Source organism: Polypterus senegalus, chromosome 5 (genome assembly GCF_016835505.1).
Source record: "Polypterus senegalus isolate Bchr_013 chromosome 5, ASM1683550v1, whole genome shotgun sequence".
Lineage (NCBI taxonomy): Eukaryota > Metazoa > Chordata > Cladistia > Polypteriformes > Polypteridae > Polypterus > Polypterus senegalus.
The window spans coordinates 30,331,979-30,345,103 of record NC_053158.1 but is presented as its reverse complement, the minus strand read 5'-3'; the positions used below and the strand labels follow the sequence as shown (position 1 = coordinate 30,345,103).

Below are 13,125 nucleotides of genomic sequence, written 5' to 3'. Positions count from 1 at the left end.
CGATGATCTTGGAGCTGAAATTACTAAGCCCCATACACTCACCCGCAGATGGCGCTCAATCCGCTTCTATTAGCTGACGAGAATTGTACTGAATTTATATCCAAACAAATTGAATTCTTTCTAGAGACAAATACATCCCCTGAGATCTCTGCAGGAATACTCTGGGAAACTCTTAAGGCCTTCTTAAGAGGACAGATTATCTCATATCTTTCCCACAGAAATAAATCCGAAGCGAAGAAAGTAGCAGAGATAAAAAGCGAAATTACTAAAATAGATGAAGAACATGCCAGACTACCAAGCGAGACTCTACATAAGAGGAGGCAGGCTCTACATTCAGAATTAAACCTCTTGACAACTAAAGAAACCGAACAACTAATTTACAAATCCAGACATCATTATTATGAACATGGAGAGAAAGCTAATAAGCTTTTAGCAACAAATTCACAAGCAAGATGTACATAACGCAATCTCGTAATTACTAACACGACGGAGATAAAATCATCGAACACAAAAATATAATGTACACTTTTAGAGACTACTATAAATCCCTATATACTACTGAGTTTAAAGAAGACAATATACAATCTAATGCATTTCTGGATAAATTACAGATACCACAAATTGACGCTTTTAGTGTGGAGGAACTCGATAAACCTCTGTCATTATCAGAATTACTGGATGCTATAAAGTCACTCCAAGGTGGAAAAGCAGCAGGCCCTGACGGCTACCCTGCAGAGTTTTACAAGAAATTCTCCGCTCAGCTAGCTCCCTCCTATTAGCAACATTTACAGAAGCCAGAGATAACCAATCTCTTCCACAAACCTTTCAAGCACTAATCACTGTCTTTCCAAAACAAAATAAGGACTTATTACAATGTGCATCATACAGACCAATTTCACTTCTGAATAACGACGTTAAAATACTCTCTAAAATCATAGCTAGAAGGATGGAGAAAGTGCTCCCTCAGTAATATCACAAGACCAAACTGGATTTATTAGGGGCCGACACTTATCTTCAAATCTTCGACGCCTGTTTAATGTAATATACTCACCAACTAAATCAAACACCCCAGAAATATTATTATCATTGGATGCAGAAAAAGCATTCGACATGATTGAATGGAAATACCTTTTACTATTTTGGAGAAGTTTGGGTTTGGCCCGAACATTTGTGCATGGATTAAATTACTGTATACTAACCCAGAAGCTTCAGTTTGCATCAATAACATTTGCTCAGACTACTTTAAACTAGAACGTGGCACAAGACAAGGATGCCCTTTGTCACCACTGCTGTTTGCAATTGCCATTGAACCACTGGCAATACATTGTCGAAATACTGATCAGATAAAGGGGATTAGCAGAGAAGGACTGGAACAGAAAATCTCATTATATGCAGATGACATGGTACTGTATATATCGGACCCAGAAAATTCTGTGCCTGCAGTCTTAGCAGCACTCACAGAATTTCAAAAGCTCTCTGGTCTCAGAATTAATCTGAATAAAAGTGTACTCTTTCCGTGAATTCTCAAGCATATAATATTAGATTAGACACCCTTCCTTTTATCATTGCAGAACAGTTTAAATACCTCGGGTTAAACATCACAAGTAAACATAAAGCTCTATATCAACAAAATTTCGGTGTCTGCATGGAAAAAATTAAACAAGACTTGCATAGATGGTCAACTCTTCATCTCACTCTAGCTGGAAGAATTAACACTGTTAAGATGAATATTCTTCCTAAGCTCCTTTTTATTTCAAAACATACCAATATACATTAATAAATCGTTCTTTAAGCAATTAGATTCAACAATAACCTCATTTATTTGGAATTCTAAACATCCACGCATCAAAAGAGCGACCCTACAAAGACAAAAGGCAGAAGGCGGCATGGCTCTACCTAACTTCCAGTTTTATTACTGGGCGCAAATATACAGTCGATAAGAACCTGGACACAAATAGAAGAACATACACAGGCATGGACCGCAATAGAAGTAAAATCCTGCAGTACTTCTTTGTATTCCTTGCTCTGCTCCAATAAACACACGCTATCGGCAATACACTAATAACCCAATTGTGCTCCACTCACTTAGAATCTGGAACCAATGTAGAAAGCATTTTAAGACGGAGAAGCTTCTTTCTGTGGCACCCTGCAAAAGAACCACCTCTTTCAACCCTCACAAACATATGCAGTTTTAATATCTGGAAAAATTTGGAATTAACTTGCTTAGAGATCTTTATATAGACAACGTCTTTGCATCCTATGAACAATTACATTCCAAATTTAACATTCCAGCTACAAATTTCTTTCACTATCTTCAAATCAGGAACTTTGTTAAACAGAACCTTCCAGATTTTCCTCATCTTGCACCCTCATCCACGCTGGAAAAATTATTGCTCAATTTCAAGGAGTTAGACTCCATCTCTACAATATATAAAATCCTTTTACAATCCCTTCCTTTCAAAGATCCAAGAGGACACTGGGAAAATGACCTCTCAATTAATATATCAGAAAAGGAGTGGAAAGTAGCAATGCAGAGAATTCACTCAAGCTCCATATGCAAAGCATACAATTATACAACTCAAAATTATATATCGAGCACATCTGTCTCGACTAAAACTCTCCAAAATGTTTCCAGGGCATGATCCAACCTGCGAACGTTGCAACCAAGCCCCAGCCTCACTAGGTCACATGTTCTGGGCCTGCACCAAATTAACATTATTCTGGACAAAAATTTTAATTACCTCTCAGACAGTCTTGGACTTACAATCCCTCCTAACCCATTAACAGCTGTGTTTGGGGTTCTTCCAGAGGGTCTTAAAGTGGAGAAAGACAAACAAATTGTGATTGCATTCACTACACTGTTGGCACGCAGACTTATTCTGATAAACTGGAAGAACCCAAACTCTCCTCTTTTAAGTCAGTGGGAAACCGATGTGTTATATTATTTAAAATTGGAAAAATCAAATACTCAGTTAGAGGATCTGTGCAGACTTTTTTCAAAACATGGCAGGATCTAATCAGTAATATTTTGAAATGAGTTTATAAAGCACAGAGAATTTGTTGATTTAGGTATTTTTACAAGCCTTAAATTTTACACCGTTTGGCTTGCTCTCTCTCTCAAGGGTGGGGATCGATCTGTTCTTAGCATAATTTTTTTTTTGTAAAAACTTGATTGCTATGTATTGATTGTAATAAAATTAATAAATAAAAAAAAAAAAAAAATGTATTTTTGATGTCAACACTTCTAGTATCAGGATGTTGCTATTCTCTCACTAATTTGTTCTTGAAACTGGTTCAGTACATTGCCCTTTTCTCTAGGAAATTAACTAGAGAACTATTAAACTAGCACTGGAAGAAGGTAGCCAAATTTCCATTTGTTATATTTACAGATCATAAAATTCTTATGTATTTCAAGATAAGACACACCATGTAGGCATTATTCTTTAGACAGTTTAACTTAATATTTTCCTAACAATTAGGGGTTTCAATGTTCCAAACTTATTATTTCTTTGGATAAATCTCATACTACTTTAGTACTTCTGTACCATACAGAACTACAATATTTGAATGGGTTCAGTTATGTCTGGGCATCCAGGCATCACACAGATGTTAGAATTAATTAAAAGATTTTTGGTAGGAAAAAAATGCAGCAGGATCCTCATGACGATGTCTCAGTATGTGAAGCCTGTAGCAAACCAAAACTGTCTCAAGTCTACCTGTCGGTTTACCACACATCAATAGGAAGATATTACTATGGACTTTATTACTGATTTACCTCTTCTCAATACACTATCATTTTGGCTGCATTGGACTAAAATAGTGTGATAATGAATAAATGGGCAGAGTTGCGGTGGCGCAGTGGTAGCGCTGCTGCCTCGCAGTTAGGTGACCCGGGTTCACTTCCCGGGTCCTCCTTACATGGAGTTCGTATGTTCTCCCCGTGTCTGCGTGGGTTTCCTCCGGGCGCTCCGGTTTCCTCCCACAATATAAAGCCATGCAAGTTAGGTGGATTGGTGATTGGCGATTCTCAATTGGCCCTAGTGTGTGTTTGTGTGTGTGTCCTGCGGTGGGTTGGCACCCTGCCCAGGATTGGCTCCTGCCTTGTGCCCTGTGTTGGCTGGGATTGGCTCCAGCAGATCCCCGTGACCCTGTATTCGGATTCAGCGGGTTAGAAAATGGATGGATGGGCAGAGTTGTATAATAATCTGATTGTATTTTTTTTAAACATGAAATATTACAAATAGAATTACACCTTCTGAGTTTCTGTATGGACAGAAGTCACCACTGTTTTTTTCTTCCGTTTCTTCTTCCACACCTTTTGTGGCAAAGTAGCTTTAACTTTTGGTTTACTTTCAATGTGGCAGCTGCTACACAGGAACCTAAGGATGATGGGAACATTTGCAAATTGGTCTGTTCATGGTACAATATTGTCCTGAAATATTTCACTTATAAAATCACAATTTTATCTAGCAAAAATCATACACTGGAGCCATTACATACTTAAAAAACCTCCTTGATACCTGTATGAGAAGATGTGCTAAAAACCCTAATGTACAGCCACTTCGAAAATAATTAGGATGCAGCCTGTTTCCTATAGTCAACATATTGGTAAATTTCAAATGTGGATAATTGCTGATTAATACGAACATGCATATTTCACACAATAGCAATGAGTTCCATTTGCAGCCAACTACTGAATGCTGAATTAATAATTTTGCAGCTTTTATTGTATTTCAATCATTGCTCCTTGACATTTCGGCAAAGAGTAATACCAAATCACTTCACAAACACAAGTAATCTCCCAACATGTATATTGTCCAATACAGAACTTCTTGCTCTAAAGTAAATGCCACTATATAAGAAGACAAGGCTCAATTAACTTCAGACCTTTTCATGCCTGTTTACCTCCTTAAACTTGCTGCTTTCACTCTGCACCATTAGGGCCACATCTATCCTCATAACTTTTTTCGTCTCTTTTCCCACTCATACAGTACCTGTTAGATCTCATCAAAACTAGACACATTCATTGATACAATGGATATAAAGGCTGAGGACAAATGGACCAAAGTCTACCTTTAATAATTTTGACACCATCAACTAGCTAGTCTCTTCTTACTACACTACTCAAACGTGAACTGTATTGACAGCAGACAATCCAATCGGATATAATGGAGGATGATTCTTTAAGAAAGAATGCAATAGTGTTGTCTTGTTTCCACTTCTTAAATAGTTAATTTTGCTTATTATGGCTTACATCTATCAAGATTTAACTGGACTGATACATAAATTGAGCAGACAGACTTTTCAGATGGTACTTTTGTAATTATGTAATTATGTTTCATCTGGATTTTTGAAGTACAGTAATCCCTCACTATATCGCGCTTCGACTTTCGCAGCTTCACTCTATCGCGGATTTTATATGTAAGCATAACTAAATATATTAAGCGGATTTTTCGCTGCTTCAAGGGTTCTGCGGACAATGTGTCTTTTTACTTCCTGTACATGCTTCCTCAGTTGGTTTGCCCAGTTGATTTCATACAAGGGACGCTATTGGCGGATGACTGAGAAGCTAGCCAATCTGAGCACGTAGTTAAGTTCTCCTGACTGAGAAGCTAACCAATCAGAGCACGCAGTTAAGTTCCTGTGTGCTGAATGCAGTGTTAACCAGGAAGTCTCGTCTCGCTCATTCAGCATCAACGTGTTTCGCTGTGTAAAGAGTTGTGCTCTTTTGTGTTTATCTTTGTGCATAGTCAAGCCCTTCATTATAGCTCCAAAACGACCTGCTCTTGCTACTGCTTCAGGGGCCGTGCCCAAGCGCGAACGGAAGATGTTAGCGATTGCCGAAAAGGTAAACGTTTTGCATTTGTAGAAGGAAGGGAAAAGCTACACTGCTGTAGGACGCCATTACAACATCAATGAGGCTATGATTCTTTTTATTTAAAAAGTAGGAAAGGAATATAAGATCTACGGCCGCAGTGTCCTTTTAACCAGGATGCAAAACGAGTTGTAAGTGGATGTAATAAGGCAGTAGTCTGGATGGAATCTGCTTTAGGGATTTGGATTGAAGACTTGCGGAAGAAGAACAATGGCGGTGCTACACAGTCGCCTGAAGAGGCTCCTTTAGAAGAGCTGTAACGCTCTCCTTTGTTGTGAAGTAAAATTAAACTCATTGTTATCGAACAAGTCATCATGTCATTGTTGGTGAGTAACCATAATTAATTTTCTACTTACAGTACTTAGTAAATGTATTTACGTTTAGTGTCACTGTACACACATTTACTGTATACTATTTTTCTTGCATTGTACGTATTTATTGCTGGTGGCCTGTCTATCGTAACGGCTGTAACATGTGGTATCGGAAACACTCTATATCTTTAAAATAATATTTAGGTTTTACTGTATATAAACTGTGTACAACAGAGAATACAAAGGGATTATGCTGTATAACTCTGTGGGGAATATTTATAAACAGTGTGGGAGAGTTTATAAGGATTTAAAATATATAAAAATAACCATACAAACATATGGTTTCTACTTCATGGATTTTCACCTATCGCGGGGGGTCTGGAACGCAACCTCCGCGATCGAGGAGGGATTACTGTATATACAGTATGGATACAAATGTGGTGATCAAACTCTCAATAAATGTACAAAGCAAAACCTTTGGTATACTCGTAACTTTCCTAGGCTATCCAGAAAAGAAAATTAAAAATACTAGGTAACCAATTTTATCTTTCAAAAATGTATTATCTAAGACTTATGGTAACTGCAGTCAAATGCTTTGCTATAGTATGTTTATAAAACCTAGAACTGGCTGATTTATTACTTCATTTCATTCAGATCTTGAATACTGCTGAAATTACAAGGATGTAATCTCTTTTCATTCATTTCATTCCTAAATCAGAGGATGGTGCTTTCAGTTCAAACCAAATCTCATCAGAATAATGCTTTGACTTTGAAATAGGAAAGATAATATGAAAGGCTTCTTTAGATAATAATACATTTCCACACTTTTTCCTAATAAAAAAGTCATTTTTTTAATTATTTCATTTATCAATTGCATAATCCAAATTAGGGTCCTGGGTAGGTTAGCCCTATGGTGGCAATGCCAAAAACAAAGCAGGAAAGAATCTTGTACATGGCACCAGTCCATCATAGACAATGTTACCAATGTTATGTTACCTAAAGTTGTTTTAAATCTTATAAGGTATACAATGAATTTTAAAAGAGGAACAGACATTATCCTAAAAACCACTGTAATAAAATTTGACTAAACATCCTTTAGATATGTGTACCACATGCTTTTATAATACCAGGCTGAAAAAATGACTTGAACTAGTCTAAACATAAAGATTACATCTCTCTAAAAATGTAATGTATTTTGTGTCAATTAAATTCTAATCAGGTATTACTTGGATTCCAAAAATGTATTCAAATATGAACACCAGGTTACCAATTGATGCTAAATCTTGCATAAAGCAGACCAATTACTTTATTTATACATATATATATCATTTAAAAAGCATAAGCCAACTGCACAGCTCAAATGTCAGTCTAATTTTACAACAACCAAACTGCAACTATGGAGCAGAAGTTCACACAAGTGCTCCCCAAACGTCTTATTACTTGATAATCTAAGTATAGTTCAGCTAAACGCGGCATGCCTGGCCATATCTATGCCAACGACTAGTTAACACACACAAATCTTCCTCAGTGCCCACCCTTTCATTAACAATATACCTCTTGCTTGCACCTTTAAAGAGTATATTGATCATTTAATAATTTTATATTATCATATCTGGAAATCTACCGTTTTCTCTTTGCTTGCATATTTTCTGTTTTTGTACTCGTTTATATTCTCAAGCCCAGTTATTCCAATTCAGAGTCAAGAGCGGCCAAAGCGTAGCCCAGCAGCACCGAACACAAGGCGGGAAACAAACCTTACAGCTTGATCACAGGCCACAAGGCACACCCACTAATTAATCCAACTATTATATATATCTTTATGGATGGAATATGGGATATGGGATATAAATAAAATGTATTATTATTATTATAAGAGTTAAACCGTTGGATGTGGATAAAAATCCAAGTAAACTGGGCCAGAATGCTTAAAATTCACACAGACAACAACCAAGCATAGCTTTCCAACCCAGGATGCTGGATCCGTGAGGCAGCTCCTTTCATATTTACTTTATTTTCACAAGACTTTTATTTACACTGAATACTAACTGACTCTCCTGTGCTGCCTATCAAGACCTGCTGTCAGTGCTTTTTCTGATTTTGCGTCTGGACGCATTATTTGCATTTGCCTGTAAATGAGTATGTTATTAAATTGTGCTTTGTTACCTTGTTGCTTTCAATTGGGAGCTTTGAAAAATACCAAGAGTAGGTGTGTTCTGAAAGGCACTACATAATTCAAGCCTGGATTGAAATATCTGAATTGGCTTGTCTGTTGGTAATAGTGACTGGACCCCAGTATGTATACATGGATTATGATTGATGCATGATGTTAGGGTAATTAAAGACACACATCCCCAAATATTTAAAATGTAATTTTGGGAGCTTTTTGATAACCACATTTAGTGTCGGTATGCCCGAAAGGATACTATATTAAAATAAACATTAACATGGATTTTTTCTAGACATACTGATGATTGAAACCCAACACTGGAATGCATGGATTGTGATTGATCCACTACATGTTGATTAAGGTCATCTGTCCTCTGTAAATGTCTATATAGTGAATTTTCTCTGCCGAGTTTTAATCCTGTAAATCTCCTAAGAAAAGAAAGCAGAAAATCTTACAAAGCTCACATTCAATTACTTTTGAATTTTTTTTCCACCTATGTGAAAAGTGAGGAACTCTGTGTGTCCATCTTAGTCACTGACTAGTGAATATTCTATCAAGTCTTCAGTTCAAAAGGAGTAATTACAGTTAACACTGAACTCTTCCCACCTGCTGTCAAAGTTAGAAAGTGTGATATTTAAACTTTGCCTGGGTTCAGATTTTTGAGGTGGCATGTATTTGTATAACAGAAAAAAACGAACACGTATTCACGTACATCACCACTTTCATGAATATACTGAGGCAAAGTAAGAATTTTATGAGATGTAAGGTTCAATATATGCAATACCTAATATTTACATGGAAGCATTCAAAATGTGTAAGATTCAATATAGCTGGTAAAGGGCTACTCTGTGTCACTAGCTTTTAACTTTACTTACACTGTCTACATGCAAATCCCACTTTCAGTTGCTACCAATATAACAGAACACAAGTACTTTGTGCTTCACTGAATAATAAAATGGTGCACAACTTTCTATATTGTACAAAACTGTTAACTCTTGTGCTCAGTGGCTAATAAGAGGTCAGTTATCACTCAGTGAATTTAGTGTTTCACTTTCAAATTATTCTTCTGTTCCATTATTAACCCGGCTTTTCCAATTCAGGTTGCATGGGTTGAAGCTTATCAGAGCAGCACTGGGCACAAACCAAGAACAAACCATGAACAGGGTGCCAGTCCACTGCATGGCCCATAGAGAGTGTGTATACTGCTATACATTAGTCATTGTCTTACTGTTTCCTCAGTAGCAGAGTACCAGGAAACCAGAGCCTGAGGAAATTCCTAGCAAGCCAATTAGCCCAAGACACATGTCCATTGCATTCGACAAAGCAGGTGTGATAAAAATGGGTGGGCAGAGTTTTATAATAAGCTGACTGCCATATTCTTTTTAAAACATGAATTGCTACCATTACAAATACTGCAGAGTGTTCTTTGAATGACATGATCAAGTTCACCAAATTGTATTAGAACACTTACTTTTGTTTCAGTAAAATATACCTTAATTTAGAACTAAACCATGAGACACACATAGTCCATTTATAAATAAAACAATGATTTTGTACTCAGCACAGTAACACTGTTATATTGCATTTTTGTTCTTCTAAATAAACAACTGCATAAGCTTTTATATATGTTGTCAGGCATAAGGGGGGGGGGGTTAACAGGCTTTTGTTTTATACGTTACAGTGGAAAGAACAGAGGAGCAACACAATTGCTAACTCCTTTTCCACTTCTGCCTGTGGAATTCAGGAGGACGTTCCAGAAGAATCGTGACATCACTTCCACCCTGCCTCCAGAAGACCGGCCTCTTCCAGCTCTGCCAGTGCTTAAGATAACCCATCACCAGAAGTTGGGGTTCATGACACTGGATCCATTTTGCAGCAAATACTAACAACTGTGCCACCATGCTCCCCTTATGCTTTTATTGTTTACTTCAATCTCTTCAGAGATTCTGCCTAATTTACTGATGGGTAATAAATGTTTTCCTCCTTTTTACAAACCTTTTACGACTTCACATTAGACAAAACAATGGTAACAATCCTTAATGAGATCAAATTGAGTTCTTCCAGGGATTAGTAATTAGGCTCAGTCTACCTTTCTATTACATAAGAAAATATTATTTTCTGTCTTCTTAAGGCGTGGACTACAGTTTGCATTTAATTGAACCTTTACTGCTGATGCTGATTTAAGTGTGCAATAAATGATAGTTTTATGAACCTCCAGCTATTGCAATAACTATTTTAAATAACATTTGGTCTTCATTGAATGCTGCTGAAGGCCTGTGCTTAAAGTCCAGCAAAATAGGAGTGGCAAATTAATTTTTTTCCATGAATGTGAGTATTTCTGCATGTTGGTGTGCTGAGGTATCTGCCCAGGGAAGGTCAATTCCTTGCACCTGCTGCCACTTGAAAAGGTCTCCTCCTTGACCCTAAAAGGGATTAAGCAGTTTTGAAAATTCTATATACTTGTAATGTTCTAATGCTCTAACCTACTGCTGTGCCAGAAATCATTTAAAACCACTATGATTTTTTTAATTATTATTACATGATGAAGTATGCTAGGACATAATAGGTCCTTTTTAGATTACAGAATCATATGCTACTCATTTTAAAACACCATATGTCATTTATTTTTTCCCATGTAACTTTCAGCTTCCGCCGCGTGAGCGATAGAAATAAGGCTGCATTTTTAAAACTAGGTGTCATATTTTAATTACAAAACTTCAGTAAATAATTTTAATTATTAACGCGTTAATAATGAATAAAACCTTGGAGTCATGCAATGTTACAAGTTAAAAGCAATAAACGAAAAGAAAGCCAGGAAGCGATTAATAAATTCGACGATGACGTGTTTTAGCCATTTGCCTAATATTATTCGATATCTAAACGGGTAGTTGGATTAAGTCCAAATATAATAAATGATCAATTTTGTTAAGGACGAAATATTACGCTACGTTTAATCGGCATTAAGCAGCATGGTCAAAACAGAAAAAATAGCTTAAATGTCACTCGTTACGACATTTATTCAAGTTTAAATTTTACAAACGAGAAAACTCAGTCCATCCAGCTCATTTAGCCACTAAAGGCAGAATTCAAGCAGACTTGCTTCCAAAAATAAGTCCACATCATTCCAGCGACTACAAACACGCAGTTCGCTCTTAAGTTCAACAGCAGCGTGCTACACGTGTGACTCGACACTTGTTTCTTCGAGGCTTTTAAATCTCTGCAAACGTGCTCCAAACCTAGGTTATAAAGTAAACGTGAGTAGAAGATGACACCTGTCGTTTTAGTTTAGATTTGATTTCTTTTTCAACCCAACCCGAAAAAATAACAACACCCTCTATCATATGTCAACAGAAGCTTTGCTAAGTGCTGAGCAGCCAGCTGCAAGTGACCCGCGATCGTGGAGATCGGAATCTCTTTTTGGATCTGTAACTATTCCTGCCGATGACCTCTCAGTAGGGGTATGCTGACCTGCTCGGTTTCAGGATGGCACACTTATTTAAAATATATGTCTAGATGAGGGTGCTGCGCCATCTGTCCGCTGATCGTCGCCCCGTAGTTAAAGGGATCCGTGCGACTTCTACATTTGGCTCCGCGTGTTGCATTCGCGGACTCCGCGCACCTTTTCTTGGTGTCAGACTGTGAACTGAATATGAGAGTGAGAGGACTGCGATTCAACTTTAGCAAAAAAAAAAATAAAAATACATTAGAAAAATCGTTAAAATAAGGCACCGTTTCTATTGAATATTCATATTATGCACTACTGATAATTATCAATATTGTTGCTAAACCCAGTTGTTTAAGCTGAAGCCACTGTTTAAATACCTCCGTCTCCGTAGGTTTCCACGCCGTAGCCGTCCTGCAGCCCGTTGCTCCAGGTGCCCTCGTATCTTGCTGGGGTGTTAAGGCTCTGCCGGACCCCGTAGCGACCCTTGAATCCATGGCTCCATTCTCCTCGGTACATCCACTTGCCCTTCGTCTCCACACCTAGTCCGTGCCTCTTGCCCTGTGCCCAGTAGCCTTGGTACATATTCCCGCTCGGCCAGGTGTACACCCCGACCACCTCGAAGCCGTGCGACCAGGAGCCCGAGTACTCGCCTTGGCCTTTGGGTCCAGTGCAGATGCCGTGCCCGTGGGCTTTCCCATCCTCCCAGCCGCCGCAGTAGGTGCCGCCATCGTCGAAGTCGAACCGTCCGCCCGTCATTCAGCTTCGGAGACAGGGGCGCGATGCGCGCAGCAGAATCAGGGGGCTCGGCTACAGGGCAGAGTGCCGAGGAGCAGGAGCGCTCACTGTCAACTAAGAGACGTGCTGCAGCTGCTGCCTCTGCTCCTCCCGGGTGTTTAAATGACTCCCCCTGTCAGCGAACGCACAGAGACACAGAGCGAAAGAGCGAGCGTGTGTGAGTGAGAGAGAGAGAGAGAGGGAGGGATTGGAGGGAGACGAGAAGCAGCCAGTTGAGGGACTGTTTGCCAGCTATGAACGTCAGTGGCGTGCGGCACCACCCCCGGCAAAGTGTGCTCGGCGACCACCGATAGATACACACACAAACACACATACAGTCACAAGTGTATGCGCGAGCCTGTCACTGATCCCTAGGCAAGTGGCAGGGGCGCGCATACGCGTGTTCGCGTGACCTCACCTGCAGCCTCATCTCCGCCCGCATCGCGTCACCAGCGCATCCAACAGCGACTGGAGGCTCTTCTTATCCTCTTCACCAAAGCGTCCTCGTTTACTGGTTTCTTTGACATGCTCTTTTTTCCTTTGATAAGACAGC

The 13,125-nt window shown here is 38.7% G+C and overlaps 1 protein-coding gene across 1 annotated transcript in view; it reads right to left on the bottom strand.

The window, feature by feature from the left end:
* LOC120530180 (junctophilin-1-like) overlaps positions 1-12,751 on the bottom strand; it is a 159,756-nt gene extending 147,005 nt beyond the window's left edge. Inside the window, exon 1 of the mRNA XM_039754419.1 lies at positions 12,176-12,751. Coding sequence (XP_039610353.1) covers positions 12,176-12,554 — 379 coding nt within the window. The 5' untranslated portion in view covers positions 12,555-12,751. The remainder of the gene's footprint in view (positions 1-12,175) is intronic.
* Positions 12,752-13,125: the final 374 nt, after the last annotated feature.